The sequence below is a fragment of the Trematomus bernacchii genome, unplaced genomic scaffold (genome assembly GCF_902827165.1).
Source record: "Trematomus bernacchii unplaced genomic scaffold, fTreBer1.1, whole genome shotgun sequence".
Taxonomy (NCBI): Eukaryota; Metazoa; Chordata; class Actinopteri; order Perciformes; family Nototheniidae; genus Trematomus; species Trematomus bernacchii.
The window spans coordinates 11,248,110-11,269,651 of NW_022987727.1; the positions used below are offsets into that span (position 1 = coordinate 11,248,110).

The window sequence follows — 21,542 nt, forward strand, 5'->3', positions numbered from 1 at the left end:
AGGATGCCTGGTTTAGTGTTTTGAATTGTCTTTTTAGCTTGGAACACAAAGTTGCTGTTGTACTTGAGGATGGTTGGTAGTCTGAGTGATAAGAATGTACCAGCCCGGTTTTTTAGATGAACAAAATGTATAAAAAAAAGGTGAAGCAAAACTCACTTCATTAGGTTTATTTCTTAGCGCCCAACAAATCATTACTGAGCAAACACCTTCAAATTACACAAAACACCCGCCTTAATACATTTATCCTGGAGACCAACCAGTTTGCTCTCTTCCAAAAGCCTTTAAACCCTGTCACCTGTTGCCTGTGGCCAATTAGGGAGGAGCTTTGTAATTAGTGCCACTTAGACCCAGGTGCAAACAATCTAACCTCATTTAGAGCTAAACAGGACTTAATTTCACACATTCAGGACAAAACATATTTTGCAACTAATCAGTAAAAAGTTCTTGTGATGAAATTCGAAAAAAAAGTTCATGCAGTTTGTCCTGGTGGTGCCAGGGTTGGCCAGACTTTTGGTTGTGCAGAAGTGACACAAAGCTAAATGACTGTGCCAGGCTTGAAAGCAATGATCTAAAGATCTGAGTCACGGAGTTCTTCTAATGACAAAATCAGAATAAAGAGTTTCCCCCTCGAGGCTTCTTTCGATGTGTGTCCTCGTTGACCATCTGCAGCTGAAGCTGAGGTCACGGTCCTGTGGTCCCCACACCCACACAATGCCCATCATTGTCTAAATATCAAGACTATTTTTAGAGAGGAAGAAGAGGGAAGCAGCACGCGAGTTTCCAGGAGCAGGAATGGTTTCTGTGTATTTGTTTTTACATTTGTATCCATAAATCAACACCCGTGTGTGCATCTCTTGTGTCCAACCCCTCCCACGTTCAATCCAGCTTCTGTTCAGTGATGGCTGGCAGACGTACAGCCAAAAAGGGGGGGGGGGGGGAATATTCTTGTTAGAAAGCATTTCTTTGACTCCAGAAAACCCCTGGTCCCTATTCTGCCAAAAAGCTAAAAATATTAGAAAAAGGGTTTCTTGTGCGTAACAGAAGTTGTAGGGGAGGTTCTGGGATACAGGAGGGGTGTATATGGTGACAGGAAGAGGAAAGGGGAAGGCTGTCTGTTTCCACTGACTGTCTGCTGGGACACACGTCTACACGTGAGTTTGTGTGTGTTGAGTTTCTCTTCCTGAGGTCTCAGGTAGCTGTTTACAGGTTGTGTCACTTCAGTGGAAATACAGGCAGGTCCCAGCTGGTGGAGGCTTTGTACTGTAGCTTAGTGGTCACATGTTCTGTATGCTTGTGAGGGTTTGTCCATCAGTATTTGTCAGTAATGGTTGTGCATCTACAGTATCAGGGAATTAAATAGATTTGTTTTTTTGCTAACAATTGTGCTTTTATTTTGAAAGTGTTTATGTTGTTGAATGATCCAACCAGTATCAGCCTACTGAATGCTGAATAACACATGTTGTACCAGGGGAAGATGTTTTTTATCCATTACAGTGGTGAAGGTAATTACTATCATGGGGATCAGGCTTAGCATCACAGGTTGTTTTTTACTGCAAATACACCCTACCAGCTGTTTTCTGTTGTAAACCGCCTTTACTGAGGTTTGCTTTGCTGGACTCCCAGGTTGAGCCATGTGCAGTGTTTCTACAGATTTGCTAGTTTTTAAGGTGACCATGCAGTAGTTTCCCCATGATACAGGACCACATTTCCTGAACTCTTTAATTATTCTGCAGGGGACTTGTCTTCTTTCTAACTATTATTATATATGATGTTAATGTTAAATACTTAACCATGCTTTTGCTCTTGAGAGTGTTTAAATGTACCTATTTTAACAAAGGAGAAAGTAAAGCAGACATGTTTGTTCCATATTGCCTTTATGACAAAACAGGCTTGTTGAACTAACTTGAAATAAAACTGAGTTTAATACTTACTATTGTTGCAGCAATGTTGTTTAACAGTTGCCCTTTTTTTCTCCTGTAATACATATTTATGCGTTATGAAATATATTTTCTAATCAAATTCAGGGAAAATATGTTTTCCATCTGAACAGCTAGCTGAAGCTTTTATCAATGCCTACTATTTAATTCAAAGAGGTGTTTTCTTTAAATCCTTCTAGAGTTCAGAAATAACTAACTTGCTAACTTCATACTTTTAGCTGTAGGTATGAGAGGGGGAGAGAGGAAAAGAGAGCGATTCCGCTAATTTCTCCCGTGTTATTATCCAAAGTTAATGTAAACTTGAATAATGTACTTCATTTGAATGTAATAATTATGTTGGTTGTTGTTTGTGGAAGCGCCAGTGAATGATCCCCATTAACTGAGCCCCATTAACTGAGTTTTAAACATCACTTTAAATGGAAGATCCCTATATCGATCGGATCGGCGATCGTTATCGGCCGATACTGATTCCGGCGATCGGCCCCAAAATTGGCGATCGGAGCATCCCTAATAAAAACGCTGCTGAAGGTTAATCCAATGTCTCTGTGTCACTTTGAAATGATTACTGATAATCCATCATAACATTTTGTCAAAAACTGAGTTTTCATATAGAGTGTATGAGAGCTGTAACCCAGCTTCCGGTTTTGGGCATGCCGGCTGCGCATCACTCTCTTCACCAATGGTAATGTTTAGATGGATTTTAGGAACTTCCCCTCGATTTTATTGGCTCTAACGGTTCAAAAGTGGTGTCAATCACCAAAATCGACCGATGGGTTCCAGAGATATGGCAAATACACCCAAATGACCCCAGAAGTGGGGTTTTTTCTTCTAAACCTCTCTAAAAAAGGTCAAATTTAACTTGTTTTGCATCAATCTTGATACAGGGTACTTATTATACGTTATAGTTTGGATTCCTAAAGCTTTTAGTCTACTATCCCATCATTCAAGGGTGGTTTTCACTATAAGTAATGGTTTTTCTTTAGACGGACACTATAATTTAAAATGTTAGCTTCAATCTGAATTTACTTTAAAATAAAAACCACTCGTTTATCATTGCTTTGAGAAAAAAGATTATTAATTTACCCCTTTTAGAAGTGAAGATATAGTCATTTGTTCTGGGAATGTCATTCTCGAGCCTGAGACCTGAAAAACAGGCTTGGGGCTTAACAGGTTAAACCTCACTGAGATCATTACTATTTTAGAATCTCATAAGTCTCTGCCTTAACAAATATTTTTGTGAAGTGTACTTCAAACCTGCAGTTTCTTTGGGAAAGTAATTGGTCACACTAACCAATTTGCTATCATGTTGCATTTGGCAAAGAAGCACTTACAGTATAACCTCTGCCAATGAGGATATGTATTTAGTGCAGTATGGGGTTTTTTGTCAGTATGTTTGCGCAAAACCAACTGGCCTGAATTTGATGAAAAGTGGATCTGAATTGAAGAGCGGATACACATATTACTTATCACTTTTGTTAACATTGCAAGATACAGTATGGCATTTGACCTTTATTGGAAAGCTAAAATAGAGAGGTGACAGGAAATAAAATGTAATTGGGAATGATTCCGGACGCAAACTGGGGATGTTGCAGTTCATGGTTAGCACCTTAAACCCCCTAGGTCACCAACGGTTGTCAGCTGTATAAAACAAAGGTGTTCACCAGTGGAGACTAACCAACCAGTCCACTTACATGAAGAGTAAAGCAGCTTGTATTGTTGTCAATCCTTATGAGACCTTATTCAGCATTCAGTAGCAGAGTGGTGAATCGCTGTCTGACCATGATTGCCTGTGGTTGGACTATAAAGTGGTCTTGATTGTGTCTGAAACAGGAAGAATGTAGCCAACCTCTCATCTACGTGTTTATCTCTCAGCCCACATCACCACTGTGGTTTAGCTGACAGTAACTGTGCTTTTTTAAACTTACCGTGGGCCCCATGGGTATACCAACCCGGTATCACGGCAAGACGTGAACATGTGACGATTTACCATGCTGGGAGACGTGAAGATGTCACGATTTCGTCCCTTCAAACGTGACAGTTACACGCTATTGTTAACATGGGCCAAGCAAATGCTCTACCATGACGGTCGGTTGTTATTGTCAATATTAATATAATAATGATTTATTTTTTAATAGTCACACTCGATTTCGCCGATTTTCTTGTTGCCCCAGCTGGTCGACACATCTTTTAGCAGAAACAAAGGCTACATTAATGTATTAAATCGATGTTAATCCATGTGTGTGGAATTAACGGACGTGACGTTATGCGATTGCGTTGCCAGGCAACAGTTTGGGTTCATGTTAATTTACAAACTCTTCAACTAGAACCGTAGTTATATTTAAAAACATTTTAGAAGGCCTCACGAAATACTTTAACGTAAATTTAAATGTAAATGTGAAGGAATGTGTGTATTGTCGTGATTGACATTATTCACCCACGGATCTATGGGTTGGGGTATTGTTCCGCACGGACATTTTAGTTAACCGGATTTCCTGTTTCCGCTGGTCTTCGCTTCCCGGGCTTGAAGCTGTTTACATGTTGTTCTGATGCTAAATAAAAGTCTAGCTTGTACCTTTGATACCCCGCCTCCGACTCCCGTCTCTCGACACTACAGTATAACTAAATACATCCGTCATAAACAATACCGGAAACAGACGTAGGCAAGATCCTCAGCTCGGTGATTGGATGGTTTAGCCGCAATGCACGCTGGGATATGGTGTTTATGCGATGTGAAATCCGATTTTTTTTTTTTTAAATAAAATAATACTTTATTCCGAGTGTGCTTGCTTTTCTCTTTGAAAGTCATCACATAACGGCATTGTAATACACGGTTCGGCTGCATTAAATATTACATATCTGCCGTAGTTCGCTATTTATAGAGCCCTGATGAGAAGACTTCTAGACAAACAGGAAGAACTGCCGCCAAAACTGAAAACGTGACGTGGATCATAAATATATCAGCAATTAAACAACATCTTACATTTCTTTTCACACAATACGTCTCCTTGCAGTATCAACACTAATTCGGCTGACTTTTATATTTGATCCAATTGGTAGATAGGCTGTATTTACACCATAACGGTGCACAGCTGATAGAAAGGGACACCTAGTGGTTAAAGCACGTTATTGAATTTTATTATTTTTATTATTAGATATTAATAGGATCCCTATAAAGTATATTCATTACTCATTATTCTCTACTAATAGTTAATTAAAGACTGTATATAATGACTATTTTGCACATCCCTTTCAAGATTTTCTAAGGTTTATTGACATATCATATTATACACAACTACGGTGTAGTGAACTAAAAACTTGGGTCGCAGGTTCCTCAACAGTGCATTACAAGACATCTATCAATATATGTGTATACCTCCACCATTAAACTGTCATATTCTGCACATTTCTTATACTATCTACATACATCCAGGGTTGGGAGGGTTACTTTGTAAATGTAATCAGTTACTGATTACTGAATACATGGCTCTGAAAGTAATCCGAATACAGTTACAGTTACGTGTCTTAAAAAAGTAACGTAATCAGATTACTTTTAGATTACTTTTGGATTACTTTCTTTTTCCATCACAGATGGGTATGTTTTGGTGTACAGGAGACACAAAAAGCAAAAGGAAACTGAACGTGTTTTTACTGTTTTAATGGCTTATCAAGAGCACAACTGAAACATAACATCTGAAACGGTGTAACAACATAATACACTTTTTGGGGATGCAGCTTGGGATGTGAGGAGTGAGGGACACGGCTTAGAACGGGCGTGTCGCCTTCTGTCTTGCCAGTGTTGGCAGGACATGAATTAAAATGTCGAACTCTGACTTCATTTTAAGGACATTTCGGCCAGGGGTGTAGAGCTATATTTGTTTAAGCACCGGATTGGCACTTCATGAAATCTCTGCAGCACAAGGAGGCAGCGGGAGGGTGAACTCAGCCTCTGAGAAGAGGAGCGCGCAGTGCCTTTCACACACCGCCTTTCACGCACCGCCTTTCACGCACCGCCTTTCACGCACCGCCTTCACTGCGTTTACCTTCAGAATCATTAGAAAGGCTAAAGAGCGACCGCAGGCTGATGTGTTTTAACCACACACACCTCTATACACACACACACACACACGGTTTAAACGCAGACTTTTGTTCCTCCATGTTTCGTTGTTATTGTTTCACTGAGCGGACCCGCACATTTTTTTCAAACGCTCCCTTTTTTGGTCCATCTGCGGCGATAATAGGTTTTGTGCGCTGTGATGATTCGGCTGTACCTTTAGTAATGAATATTAAATGTTGTGAGGAAATCTTTCCACCAATAATTCCAATAAGTAATCCAAAATGTATTCACTTCAGGTTTACGAAAGTAACTGTAATCAGATTACTCGTTTTTTTCAAATGTAACGCGAGCTGAATACAGTTACTTGATTTTTGTATTCTGATTACGTAACGCCGTTACATGTATTCCGTTACAACCCAACCCTGCATACATCTTATAAGAGTATAATACATATGTATAATATCAGTTAAAATACGTGCTTAAACATAGTTAACATTGCAGGAAAGCAATAAGACGTTAAGTACTTTGTCATCTATAGATACCCCCAAAGCTTTTTTCTTATTCAAAAGAAGACCTTAACCTAATGTATTATTTAATGTTTAAATAAAGCCTTATTAGTTTGTCTGTTTTGCACATCCTCCTATTAATAAAGCTTATATCTAAAATAAATAGTTTTTCATTACTTTATTATAGGTATGATATATATACAAAACATGTCCCTGAAGTGTTTGGCTCGAAATACCAAACAGATCATGCATTGCAGCATCCCATACACCTCTCTGTTTCAGCCCTGTTTCAAAAGTGCTGATTCTCTGTCTGTTACTTTAGACGAAAAATAAGGAGCCACTCCCCACGCCCCTCTGATGCCCCTTTCACACCGGCGCTTTTCCAGCTCCGTCAATTCAGACTGACACACATTCGGTGAACACATTCTGGGAACTGGGGATATGTATCAGCTGCTTGTGTGACAGTCAGACAGTGAATACTTTAGAGCCGTGTGAGCTAACCCGGAGCTAACGGGAGAATAAACTCCCGTGGAAGAGCAGCCAGCACTGCAGCGGTCGGTAAATGCCGCTGAAACACATTAATAAACAATGAACCACGGCACTCTGGAGAAAAGTATAAGGTTGGAGAAGTCGTTATTTAATTTAATCTGGCTTCGTATGATTAAAAGCAACATGATCATCGACCCGACGCAGTCCCCCCCCCCGTTGTTGTTGTGAGCTCCGTTGGGGAGAAAATCAGCGATGTAAACGGTGACGTCATGACGCAGCAGCGGCAGCTGGGCGGTGTGAACAGAGCGGGAGCTGAAAAGGGAAACCGGAGCTGAACCAGAAAAGCTCTAGCTAGGAGCTAGAAAGGGAAAAGCGCTGGTGTGAAAGCCGCATGAGAGAGAAAACAATAGGCGCGTTCACACCAAGTACTTCGCCGTCTTTAGTGCCGGCACTCAGAGCCCCGGCACTTATTACCCCAGGGCATTTAGTACAGATCGCGTTCACACCGGAGTACTTTTCCCTGAGGGAAGATTACGCAAATGAGCCGCTGACGTCACTTCGTCTTCTTCTGCTTTGGGTTTACTGGCAGGCCGCAAACAACTTCACGGCGTATACTGCCACCCGGAGTCCCCGGCCGGAAGTCCCCGGAGTTGGGGACTGGCTTCAGTAGAAGCTGCTGGGACTCCCAGCGGCTCTACAAAACATTTCAGAGTTGTACGGGGCGTGGTTTGCAATTCGCCCAGCCAATCGGAACTGGGGCACTTTTTTCCCCCAGGAAAGTACCATCTCTCAGCAGGCACTAAAAATGGGGGTAAAAGTTCCCGAGATTAAGTGCTCTTTTTGGTGTGAACGCGACATAAGGGGTACTAACGGAACTAAACGCGAAAAGTACGGTGAAAAGTACTCCGGTGTGAACACGGCTAATGGTGCTCTAGGAGGAGATTCAGGTGACAAGGTGGGGGGGTGGGGGGGTGTGGGGGGGTTACCTTGGTTGGTGATTGGCTAATGGTAGCACAAGCCAAAAAATCTTTATGACCTCATAAAGTGGACAAAATCTGATCAGCTCATTTTCAGACAGGTTTTTATATAAATGGATTAGGACAAAAAGTGAGCGAATCTTTTTTCCTGAAACTTTCAGAATCTCTTTACACAGAGGGGACACATGTTTATGTATAAAAAAACATGACAAAGTGGATTTTGCATAATAGGTGACCTTTAAGGTTTTTACATACAAGGAATTCACTTTGGTGGATTGGTGTAGTGATTAAAGTTGAAAGCTAATTTTGCAAACATTCAAACAAAGAAAACCATATACGATAAAAAATATATAAGAATATGTAAAATAAACAAATATAGAATGAAAAAAATACTATGAAAAAACCTGTAGAATATAAATAGTGTGGCCAGTTGGCATGAATGTCAGGGTGGAAGTAATTAGCATAGCCAACATGAGGTTGTTAAATTAGCAAAGCAGCAATTTGTATGTTTAGTGTGCAGGAAAGACTTGGGAGTAAGGAAGGGTAGCCAAATCAAGGATTCATCAAACACAAGAAGTGTTTATGAAACGTCTTGTCTGTGTAGATTCCGTTTAGTTACTGTGAGAAAAGCGAAAACTGGAATAAGCCAAGACATACCGAGCCAGATAAAAATATAACAAGAAAAATACAATTTCCAAGAGTAATGCCCACACGGTTTTAGAGAGCAACGTCAATCCCCCTGACCAAACTATATTACATTACAGCCTACCACCTGCACCTGAGCCACCCACCCACTCCATCACCATCCAGTTTGCTGTGGTTGGAGTACACTTGTACTGGAGCAGGACAGCGGCCATGTAACACAGCTGGCAGAGGGTGATGCCAGGCAAGCAGCTGTCCAAACACTGTCCAGTCCCTAGAACAGAGTCAGAGCAATCGAATAATGAGAGAAAAGTGTGTAAACATTACCCTCTCTTTGTTACCATGGAGGAAAAGCACACATAGAAAACAAAAAACCCTTTATGTGTCCGTTTAATTATCCAAAGCTATGGAAATATGGACGCTGAGTAGCCAATAACATCTCGCTGTTGTCATTGGGGTGATGTTGTTGGGTGTTTGCTCCATAAAATACAAAATGTGGACATACTCAGTCATATCATCCCATGATTTGTCATTCAATGATTTGTTGCTACGTTTTGAAGCCTCACAAGAAGTGACCATATTCAGATGAGATGGTGTAGATGGAGATGAGTTGGCGGAGTTTTGGCACAATTCTGTTGTTCATACCGACGTTAACCCTGTCTGTGCACACGGTGAACAACTCTGTCGTCCAGTGATCTAAGCCTCTGCCTCGTGTAAAGCTTCACAGGTCCGTCGGTTATGTCCTGCGCGGCTCGGCCAGCTCCAATTCAATCAGTCATAGAAAGTCCAAAGATTTTTTGCAGGGAGCGAAACGGCAACGTAGCTGCTTCATGTCTTTGTTTTTTTTTACATGTCTCGTAGTTTACTCCATTGAGTGTTGGCAAGAAACACGTGTAGATGAAATATGTGTTTTGTTTTGATGTTTTGAGGTACGCAAAGGCACGTAGTGACACAAATGACGTTCAAAATTCAGATTTGTGCTAATATGGCAAATACACCCAAATGACCCCAGAGGTGGTTTTTTTTTTTCTAAACCTCTCTAAAAAGGTCAAATTTCCCTTGTTTTGCTTCAATATTGATACAGGGTACTTATTATATGTTATAGTTTGGATTCCTAAAGCTTTTAGTCTACTATCCCATCATTCAAGGGTGGTTTTCACTATAAGTAATGGGTTTTTCTTTGGACGGAAACTATACAGTAATTTAATTTTTTTTACTATGTTAAATCTGAATTTACTTTATAAAAACATCTATATTGATTCTGACTCTTCTACATCCAACTCACAGGTGTATTATTGCTTTGAGAAAAAAGATTATTAATTTACCCCTTTTAGAAGTGAAGTTATAGTCATTTGTTCTGGGAATGTTATTTTCGAGCCTGAGACCTGAAAAACAGGCTCAGGGCTTAACAGGTTAACAGAGGTACAAAATTAAATGAGAAGTTCGGTCACTTTATCAGACTCCTATACAATCTATACTTACCCTAACCCTACAATATACTGCAGGTTTGCAACTTATGGAGTTTCAACTTCAGGCCATTATAAACATTTCAGGTTTGGAGGCAACTCTTTTCAGACCTGAAAGCTACATCCTCTTCTTTCATACTGTCAATGGTTCACACTCATATTTACTCTAGGAGTGAACAGAGTGCGGGTGCTAGTGGAGCCTCGCAGATGGGGCTGCTGCAAATGTGCTGCAAACTGGGCGGGATTGGCTACCACACACACAGACACACACAGATATACACACACTAGCAGACATTGTGACAAATATTGACATTGGAAAGAAAATAAGTCAAAATCTTTTACTTTCACTTTTCCTCTATCTCGTTTTAAGAATTACACGAACACATTTGCTCCTTTTTCTTTTTCCCAAAACTTCCCACATACACACACACTGAAACATACCCACACACTAAGGATTACAGTGTGGTATGGGCGGGAACCACAAGGATTATTACTGGAAGACAGTTACACAACCAGAACAGAAGTTCAAGAGCCAAAGGGAGTAGAGAATGGATGTGGCCAAAGTTGTGAAATACAAACTATGTCTGTCATTCACGATCCTGTCATTATTACAGTCCACTAACCCACGAGCCATAACTTTGTTTTCTTGTATCTTTCTTTGAAAATATTTGGGGAAGTCCAACTTTTTGTTTTCATCCGTCAGATGGAAGTGTATGGAGGTTTAACCAAATGAAACGCTTGGATGAAGGTCAAACAAGGTTTCCCTTGCATTGCTTGAGATGAGGCAGCACCACAAACTGTGTCCCAATGTCTGATACTGTATCAGGTTTCTAACTGAGTTCCATTCTTATTTGTTTTGTGTGCACAGGGGGGGAAGGGAGAACCTCACGTCTTCAAGGAAAAGACCTTTAAGAAGAAGCGACAGTGCAGCGTGTGCCGACAGAACGTGGACAACGTTGGGTCCTTCTGCAGAGGTAAATGTTGCAAGCATGTGTTGTCATCATTGTTACAGTTTGGTCTCTCACAACTGCAGTTAGTTACTCTGAAGGACCAAGAGGACCAATATTAGAAATTGATTTAGCGATTTTCATTGCCAAAATATTTCAGATTAATGATGGTATCCAAAATGATAATCATCCACATTTGCTTTAAACCTGCATGAATCACATTACCTTTCATTTTTTTTATTCTTGCACCACATATAATACACGCTATAAAATCCAATGGAAATTATAGTTGAAACTTCGAATTGAATCCAATTTACTATATACTAATTTTAACATCTATTTCTTTATTTCCTTTTAGTATGCAAGACAGCAACCCACAGAAAGTGTGAGGCAAAGGTAAGAATCCACCCACTTGAGTTTTTTGTATTTAACCCAATTGTATTCCTTAATTACCCACTATACAGTTCATTTCCATGTGGGTTTCTGTAAAGTTGCACATATTGCACATTTTCTTGGTGGACCACCTATGGCCTCCAAATTACAAGAGGAATCAGTTGTGATAGAGTTGTAGACAGCATTGAAAGTGATGTTGCTTGCATTTACCCAAATGTGTAATCTCTTGAATACAAAGTCAATGCCAGATTTTGGCATTGACTTGTTGGAGGGTCAGTTCTCATGACATCCCTAGTGTGAACACAACCTGCTCTGTAAGAGGTAAAATGTGCAGTCATCGTCAACCATGACCCTACTAATTCAAGGTTAAGCCGAAATGCTGACCCTCTAATCTTTCTTAATCAGGCTGACCACTGGGAGGTATCCATCCTTGGTCATATTTTCATGTGACTGCCCTAGACTGTCGGAATAACATTTTAATGGTTATCCAAACTGCTTAGTACATTGTTCTGCTAGTGAGGTGTGAAAATACATGACAGTTGCTCTTTGAGGGCAGAAGTCTCGAGATCTCTGCCAACAGAAGACCGCTCAGTTGCATTCCTCGGAAAGAGCTGCAAGCCTCGCTCGCACCCACAGTGCTGCCTCTGTGAAAGGAACATTGATGGAGCGGATGGTGTAATGAATAGACAGAGGGATGCAGAGGGGGGGAATGCTAGCCATGGCCAAAGTGATGAAGAGGGGGTAGGAACAGGGAGCCTTGGCTGGCAGCGGGCGAGAAAGAAAGCTAAGGGCAAAGGCATGTGGCAAAGACAAGCCTCATTCCTCAAGCGTTGCCCCATCCTAACGTCTATTATCTGAAGGGAGCCATGAGGATGAGTTCAGGGATGAAAGGATGGCACAAGCAATAAAAAAGTAAAACCAGGGTTTTGCTAGACTTGTGATGTAGGTTTGTATTCTTGCTTGATAAGGTAAGGTAGATATTTCTGTTTTGCAATGCAACACATGTATTGCTTTTTATGTGTCATTTGACGCCTCAGCAACATGAGAAGATTTGAGCAAATACTTCTGAAGTCAGGGGACATAAAGAGTGTCACAGTGTGTCTCATTTCTTCTGAATTGATCAACCAGAACGTCTGGGCTGGGACGCAACTGTAGAAATCTGATTGGAATCAATCCAACACCAAACATGGTTTGAATCCAATTTAGCAAAACATTTGCATTTTAACCATTTTTTTGGCTGTACAGTAATGTGGATACAGTCTGGATAGGACAACAACCAGTTTGGCTGGTGGTCTGAACAGGACCTAAAAGGCTACAACCATGTCATCAGAACATCTTATTTTTCAAAATGTTATCTTCTTTTGGAAAGATAAAACCTGAAAATGGTTAAAGCGAGCTGATTGTGAAAATTAATTTGGATAAACGTAATGCCACTGATTACAGAAAGCAACAGGGTGTTGTTTATTAGCCTTTCTGTGACTGTCTCATGGTGTTTATGGTTGTTGATTGGTTGTTAGATTGTGATATCCATCGTTGCTTCCCAGGAAGGGAGAGGTCAGATAAGGCAGGGCGGGGGAGGATCTGGCTGATGTGTTCATCCCCGTTGTTATCTAACCTCGTGTGAAGGGGGGAGTCTAAGGAAGGATGGATTTGGGCTGGCATCAATCTGTTACACTTAGAATTGTAAAATGCATAATAAATAGATCTGAATAACAGATCCCAGCTGTCTGACTGCCTAGCTAATTAGCTTTAGCCCTCCTGCTACAGAGAATGACCACATTAGTGCTGTTAAAAGTATTTTTAGTTCAAGGTGTTGCCTCACTTGCACCTGATTTACATTTGGGAGCTATTACCTATAACCTTGCATATGAATGAACCACCTCTACCCTCCTCAATGAGCATATTAACCCCGTGTGTGTGCAGTCACACATCTGGATATCAGCCCTCTGTCATCTGTAAGCCATCCTGTTCTCCCCAGGCTTCTATTTACAAATCCACCGCTGTCTTTACTGTAAAGCTGGTGACGAATCTTTCATTATACAACACTGTCTAGAATCCTGTCAGCTCCGGTTTTCTGGAAAAACCCTCCTACAGAGAAAAATGTGTGATTATTGGTGGTCTTGTTTTGTAAATGTTATGTTTTTGTGTTCCCTTCTTTAACTATGTTCCCTTCTCATTGCCCCCATGTCAATAGCCCCCAGCTGACCCATCTCTGTTCTATAAAAAAACACAGACTCTCTCTCTTGCACTCAAACAAACAGAAGGCCCTAAACTGTTTTTATTTCAGCATGTGCTTCTCTAAGAGAACAGTTCCTCTTATCTTTCTAACCCAAGTGGAAAATCTAGTCAACAGGGAATTTGGGGGAGAGAGGGAGAATGCCCGGGGCCAGGGGCAAAGAGATGTGGGGAAGGCCGGGAAAGATACAGAGAGGGGGAATGTGGAACAGTGGGAGAAGAAGGGATTAAAATGAGTGAAATACAGTCCGTGACAAGTTGACTGGCCTGTCTGTCTAATTAGGGAAGAAGAGGCCTTTCTGCTAGGTGGGGGGGGGGAACCGTTACTGACTCCATGTACTGTATACGCTGATCAGCTGACTGTTGCCCTTGAATAGGTTTGATTAGGTTTGCTTTGAGTTTCATCACATTTTATTAAAAGCTTAAAATTCATCCAGATTCGGAGTTTATTCAACATCGTCCACTGTGCTAACAGAAAGGTTTTAGGAAAATATCCAATTGCAATTTCTGCCATTGATTTTGCAAGTGCAATTTAAGTTGTGATGTTGTTTTCTATAAATTGGTTAGGAATTGTCAAAATCGTCAAACCACCGTTTCTGTGCTCCGTTATAACATACGTTTAAAATACCAGCACTCAACAAGTAATCTCTTGCAGTATTTGAGAACAAAGATTTCTGCTTGAGCCAGTCTTTGTTGGATACATTAAAAATCTGTTCAGATCAAGCGAAAGGTAAATCAACGGTATTTAGTTTCAGGGCGCTTTTCATTACACTGTCAACCACTAAAGCCTGTTGGCAAAAACCGGCCCTTTTAGTGGACGGACATTGCACAATGCTGCACTCTCTCAATACCGAGCAATTTCCAAAAGGACCATTCTCCATTAGTCACTAAAACACAGGTTGAAAAACACCAAAGTTACCCTTCTAAAGGCCCCTACACACCAGGCCGATATCGGCCGTCTTGCGTTGTTTGGCGACAACGGGTTCCTTGTCGCCCAAAGTCAATTTGGTGTGTCCCGAACCCTCGGCCGTGACACGCCTTATTTGGCCTTTCACGGTCGACACCCGGCCGATTCAACATGTTGAATCGGCCGGGTGTCGGACACAAGCTATCGGGCCAAGAAACCACTCTGATCAGCTGTTCAGCTAGCAAATGAGAAGCGTAACGGAAGTGAGGGACGTAAACAAACGATTAAAAAAGGTACAGGACAGCAGCTAAACCCCAGCAGGTGATACTTAAAAGACATCAAACATAGCACTTAAATGTCCTCTCTTACCTCCCACTAGGGATGGGTACCGAGCCCCGGTATTAAACGGGCCCCGGGGCTGAATTATTAAAGACCGTGGTACCGTTAAGCTCCGACGTTATCGGTCTTTTTATCGGTACTGGAGACATCTAAAAAATATGTCATGTGTATTATTGCTACACAAACATTATATTGCAGTTTTAGTGTCGCCAACTCCGTTTCTAATACGCAAAAAGACTGCAAAATGCGTCATTTTTAGTATTTTCGATCTCTCCAATCCAGACGAGAGATCTCTCTCCCCCGCCTGTGTGCGAGGGGGCGGGGCAGTTTACACACACGCAGCTGCTACATGCAGCAACACACACACACGGAGGAGATGGCGGAGAGAACGCGCTCCGAGGTGTGGTTAAACTTTACCCGTCTCGCTCGTTGCCTAAAGTGCAATAAGAGTTTAGCATGTCAGGGCGGTAACACGAGCAATTTGTCTAAACATCTTGCAAAAGTGCACCACGTTCAGACGGAGAAATGCACCGGGTTCGACTGTCTCTCTAGTAGCTCTGTAGCCCCATCCACGAGTAACGTTTCCACATCAGGTATATTATGTATGCTAGCAGCAACACACGGAGCTAACTCAATGATTCAAACATGGGTTAATGATTACAGGGAACTGAGTTATTTAGTTTGTTAAAGTTTCAGCCATTCTGTTCACAGTTCTGTCATCAGATTATTTAATATGATTTGTTAAAACGTTGTTGTTTCTGTTGATGTTAAATATTATGTATTTCATTTAAATAAAAAGCAATGATAGTTTTGTTCACAATTTGTTAATTTTCATTTAATTGTTTATTTGAATAGGGACAATGCACATTAATGAACACTTTAGACAAATAATGCTTCAAGTGTAAATATGCCGGATTTTAGCTTTGAGCTAATTTCCATCCGTAGTCCCTGACATACAACATATAGTTAGTTTACCTAATTTTTCTCTCCAAAAGAACCGATAAGAGTACCGTTAAAAGACCGGACCGATAAGCGGTATCGATAAAAGTAGTAGTACCGTTAAAACCTTAACGATACCCATCCCTACCTCCCACACATAGCAGGGACATCTCTGATATCGGCGGGAGCGTCCCCGGCTGTCCTCTGCTGAGAGCTCCGTGATTTGTTTGGTCAAGTCCGGTTTTTCATCTCATCGTAAATTTAGCAAGAAGTGGCCATTATTACATTGCTGACTCAATAAACTACACACCCGCCAGAACACTGCGATCATCAGATGCAGGTCTATTAACTGTGATTTTATAGTATGTCTGCACTTTATGTGCTCATTTCATCATTCATGTATTTTTATATTCTAAAACATGTTTTCGATGGACGAGAGTGAAAATGGAACGCACACACTATTTGTTTGTTTATATCAGTCTGTTCTTCTTCTCTGTCTTCCGGTTGTTGCCTCTTTTGAATGACGAATACACACTACCGCCGCCTGCTGGTAAGGAGAGTTATTGCCACTCACGCATGCGCAGTTCGTACGTGCTCGGCTGAAGTCTTTGCGGTGATTTCCAGTGCGACACACGGCCAAGACGCAGGAGAACTCGTCGATGGAACTGTCGGTGTCGGGTGTCGGCGAGTTCTCTGGTGACTGCCTGGTGTGTCAGGGCCTTAACAAGATGTGTGCGTGCTTAATCATTATCGTTATATACAGTATGTCTACTCAAGCTCACCTTTGGTACCAGGTCCTTTGCTCTAGTTGGTTTGCCACTGGGGAATGTATCCATCTCAATGTAGGCATTGTACTTCACCTTCTAGTATTAACCCAGCTCGCTACCACATCCCAACATCAACTTTTTGACAAAGAGGAATGACTCGAGTTGAGAAGACCCGTGCCGTACCATGCATTGGAAATGCGAAGAGACTTAAACTCTTATTTTACCAACTGGAATAATAGTTGAGTGATAAGCCATCTTACAGATGGTGTATGTTGGCAGAGCTGTAGATCACAGTAATTACAATCCCTGCTTCCCTGTGCATCGGGATCCCCCAGGTCTTTCAGCCTTATTCACTGAACATGTCCAAAAACATTTCACATCAAGGCTAAGCACTGAACTGTTTGCACTGCCTGCTCCGTTTTACAAAAAGAGGATGTACAATCAAGTACAGATAGATAGAACGGAAGTGGGGGACGATGCCGGAATGAGAGGAAGAGCAACATAACCTTCCTAAAGCTTTCCGACGTAAAAAACCCTTTCATCAGGACAGTTGCTGTTAAAGTCCGGAACTCTTTATTTTTAGCAAAGAAAATGCTTTCTAGATGAAAGAGAGACTGTAAAGAAAACAGTCTGCAAACACATTTTACTTCTGCTTTCTTTGCTGGGGCCATTTTCCTCAAGTCCAAATTGTCCAGCTAACAGACACAGACCAGAGGAAGCGATGAGGAGATGGAATGATGGAGTCATGGTAGAGAAAAGTGCCTCATGTTCCATGTTTTCCAAACACTGAGCTCTAACATCACAGCTGACCCAGCATCCCCCCCACCCTACAGACTTCCTGTCAAAGGGTCAAATCTCTTCCTGATAGTTGCAATTATGTTACTGTAGGAATATGTCACTCATTGCTGTAACATCTTTGGCTTTTAATTTAAACATTTTGATATCATCGCTGGCAATTGCATATTGTTTAGGGTTGGGTTGGGGTTCAACCTCTGATCCTATAAATAGACTATAATAAAGCATGTAGCAAAAGTAGACACTCTGAACCTCAATGCATTCTATTACTATTAGGCAAATGCATGCTTTTCTACTAAAATTCTGAAAATAGATGAACATGGTGTTATGATCAGAACTGAAGTTGGTCAAAAAGATTTTACTCTGGAAAAAGTGAAAAAACATAACATGTTATTTGGTGTAGACATTTTTGTCTTCTAGGGACTTGTGTCCTGTGTTTCTCCACCACTGCTAAGTGTTAAACGTTTTTTGAGTACAATGCTGTCAGATTTATAACAAGGCAAAACTACCAAACGCTTATGGTTACAGATTGCTTCCTGTGCCTTAACCATCTTCTTAATCACTTTAAAAATGGTGGGAATCATCATAGAAATGTAGTTTGGGGATATGTTTGACATCAAATAGTGATTAATATAAGTGAGTTAGAGGTTGTTGCCTTGGGCCCAGGCACCCTGCAGACTCTGCACTTCACCAGAACTTCAATGTTGTCAGTGAGTCATCAGGATAACACGATCCAACTGTATAGATTTAACATTACAGAGACTGTGAGTGTCCTTCCTGAGTCATCGCTTTATCACAGACAGCTCTTGTAATTGCCGAAATAGGCTAGCATGTTTTGAGTTAGAGCTGTGTGTGCGTTTTATGTGTGAGTGTAGCGAGAGACCAAGGGCATGAATAGTGAGTTAGCGATGTTGATGAGAGCTAAAACCATAAGCATGATAGCTACGTTAGCCAAATTGGACCTCCGCCAGTCCGCAGTGTGTTTGTGTGTGCACGCATGTGTGCGTGTGTGCGCATGCGTGTGTATGTGCATGCGTAAGCAGCACTAATTGGGCTGTGGGTTTGGCCCTTGTCATATCTAACAGGAAGAGACCGTTTAGATATCTCTGTTAATGGGAATCTTACATATTGACACCCACGCTGGTGCAGGACATCACAGATTAAGGTGATATCTACAAAAACAGTTATGAACTAGCATTAAACTTTTTGCTTCTCTATAAATTAAACTTCTGAATTAACAGATAAATCCCAGATAGACAAGACAAGGACTTATCCGCACTGTGTTGTTTGTGAGCTCTGCAAAAGGGGATGGGTCCTAAAGCAGAATGTCTGACTGATAAGGATGTATTTGTGTCCATATGTTAAACACTGCTGAGGTTGTAGAGGAGTGGAAGTAGTGCTTTGGGGAATCGTATCCATGCCTACTTATCAACAGGATGAATGACAGATGCTCAACCGCAGAGAGAGGGAAGGACTGTGAGATCTGTAATAATGCTGCGTGTTGATTGGTTCACAGGACATTTTTATATTGTTGATCTCTGCCAATCTCATCCCAACCCATGGCTTCCTGCTTTGTTTATTTACCCTCATCTATTTTTGTCCAGCTTACAGCCATCATCCCTTGTTTGGTTGGGAAGGAGGGTGAAGATGGGTGGATGAGAACAGTGCTGTTAAAAAACATATTTGTATTTGTTTGCTTTTAACCCATTTGCGATTAAATCAAATCTATAATGACCATTATTTTTGAAAAACAACACCAATTAAAAAAGGGACCAGTATCACTTATGTTCAAATTGTTACAAAATGTCTCCGTATCGTATTGAATTTGCCCCTAATATGCATTTCTGTTTCGGTTTTCCATCTGCAAAGCTTCACGAGTACATCTGTGCATGTGTGTGTAGTCTTTGTAGTCAAAATAGAGCTCCACAACAGGGATATGTATCCCCTCGGGTCATTAAGGCTCCAACACAGGGACCCATGTGACCTGCGATATCTTCGGCTTCCCTCTCAGCTGCTTGGAGCAAAAACGCAACAGCTCGAGACACAGACCCCTTTCTTTCCTTTTGGGGTCAAAACAAAGTGTGGGAACAAGAGACAAAGACCGAGCGAGGGAAACATGTGCTGAACAGGGAGAAAAAGAGGAGAAAAAAGAAAGGAAACACAGATAAAGGCTTTGTGATTTGGCCCCACGTACAGTAAAGCGCTAAAAAGTGTGATATGGGACTCCTAAGTCGGGAGGATAGAAGTCTTTCACCCATGGGTGTTGTTTTTGCTTAACCGTTGCCTTGAAGTCCCCTCGTGCAAGCTGGGTGCTTTGTGGTTTTCTCATGAAGTCCACCTTGTCATGATTAAGGGGCATTAGACATGTGGGGTGCATTTGAAGGATAGTCATAAAGCTAAGCTAGGTCACTCTCAGCCCTGTCATAAAACCCAACCAGCGGCATTTTTTGACCACAAGACATGCATAAAAAAGGTTTTAAAGAGGACATTATTATGCTCATTTTCAGGTTCATATTTGTATTTGTGCCTCTACTGTGACATGTTTACATGCTTTAATATTCAAAAAGCTCTTTATTTTTCTCATACTGCCTGTGCTGCAGCACCTCTTTTCACCCTCTGTCTGAAACCAGAGCCCAGTCTGCTCTGATTGGTTATCTGGCCGGCTCTGTTGTGATTGATCAAAAACGTAGAGATGTCACGCTCCCTTAGCAAATCACGTACACAATGTTGGAGCGCATGACAATAGAAGCGTGAGTGTTTACATAGTGATGTCATTATGTTACAGAAGTAACCGAAGAGTTTCAGGCGGGGGGGAGGGGGGATGTGTGGGAGAGAAACTCCCCCTTTGCAGACCATTTATATGCACAAAAACATACAAAACACACTACAGGAAAGGGGGGAAAGCATTAGGCTCCTATTTAATGTAATCTTATATTAAATGTTTGTCCCAGTGTTATATTAATGGGATCATGGACTTAATATAATATGAAAAACTTAATATAATATGAAATGCCATTGGCAACCATTTAGAGAAAAAAAGGTTTAGTCAGGCTGGCTAGACTTCCAAAGCGAGGATTTAAAACAGAGATACCTAATTGATAAAGCGTGATAAATTGTTAAGTCGTAACTATTACATAAGTCTTCCCCAAGCTTGCACATGAAGCCACATGACAAACAGCTTTCCAGACTATTTATTTAAGTAAAGTCAGTAAGTAAGTGGTTTTTCATGTTTTTAGAAATTGCTCCCCTAACCCTCGAAGCTTTGCATCACAGGATGTAATACAAACGCCAGGAGCAAAGGTACTGTTTTTCATCCACGTTAACCAGAAGGGCTTTAGTCAACAGGTCCAATAGAGCATGTGATTGCCAACCCACCTCAGTTGTAAGTTATTGTGAAAAAAACCATCTCCGTTACATATTTTCCCCTGCGTAAGAATGATTTTAATTTGCTCAGACAGCTTTTACCATACATTCCATTTACTGTTCGTCTGTTTGGAATTTGAACTATGACAGAAAACAGGTGTACTCTTGACAGGCTTGAGCAATATTGCCTTGAAGGTAGTATAGGACTGTTTCGGTATTTTGAACATGTAGTTAACGGTACATTACCAGAATGCCATCTTGAGAGGGGTATGGAGTTACTGTTATTACTGTACAACATGTATGTTCAAATTAGCATGGCAGTAGTTGCTTTGTTCTATTTGTACCGTCATGTGTCTAGCCACTTCTCTGTAGGTACTTCATTGAAGCTGACATACCCGTCTTACTAACATTGTTTAGAGAAGAAATTGCTCTCTGGGGTCTTTATGCTCCGTTTACTTCAAGGCCCGCTATATTCTTCTATAGCTTGATCGCTGATGATGGTGATGAAAGGTCTCAAGGTCACGGCCAGCATCAGCTTTCACTGCTGATTTGTTGCAGCTTTCATCAGTGCCCTTTGATTGGCTCTCCCAAGAGAGCTTAAGGAATGGGGACACTATTTAGGCTAACCATCAAAGCAAATGTGGCTTGTGTTTACATGTAGCTACAGGGCGATTAGACCCTGATCACTATCTGTTTATCTACAACACATTCTTGCTGCATAGTTTTTATCATGTCTTCATACCTAAATGACAAATTGGTTGTTTGCCATTTACTCCGAATGACCGA

The 21,542-nt window shown here is 41.2% G+C and overlaps 1 protein-coding gene across 8 annotated transcripts in view; it reads left to right on the forward strand.

The window, feature by feature from the left end:
- tns2a (tensin 2a) overlaps positions 1 to 21,542 on the forward strand; it is a 67,340-nt gene that overhangs the window by 16,573 nt on the left and 29,225 nt on the right. For all 8 annotated transcript variants that reach the window (XM_034145270.1, XM_034145275.1, XM_034145273.1 and 5 more), the window contains exons 2-3: positions 10,940 to 11,045; positions 11,377 to 11,414. In XM_034145270.1, the coding sequence (XP_034001161.1) occupies positions 10,940 to 11,045; positions 11,377 to 11,414 (144 nt within the window). The remainder of the gene's footprint in view (positions 1 to 10,939; positions 11,046 to 11,376; positions 11,415 to 21,542) is intronic.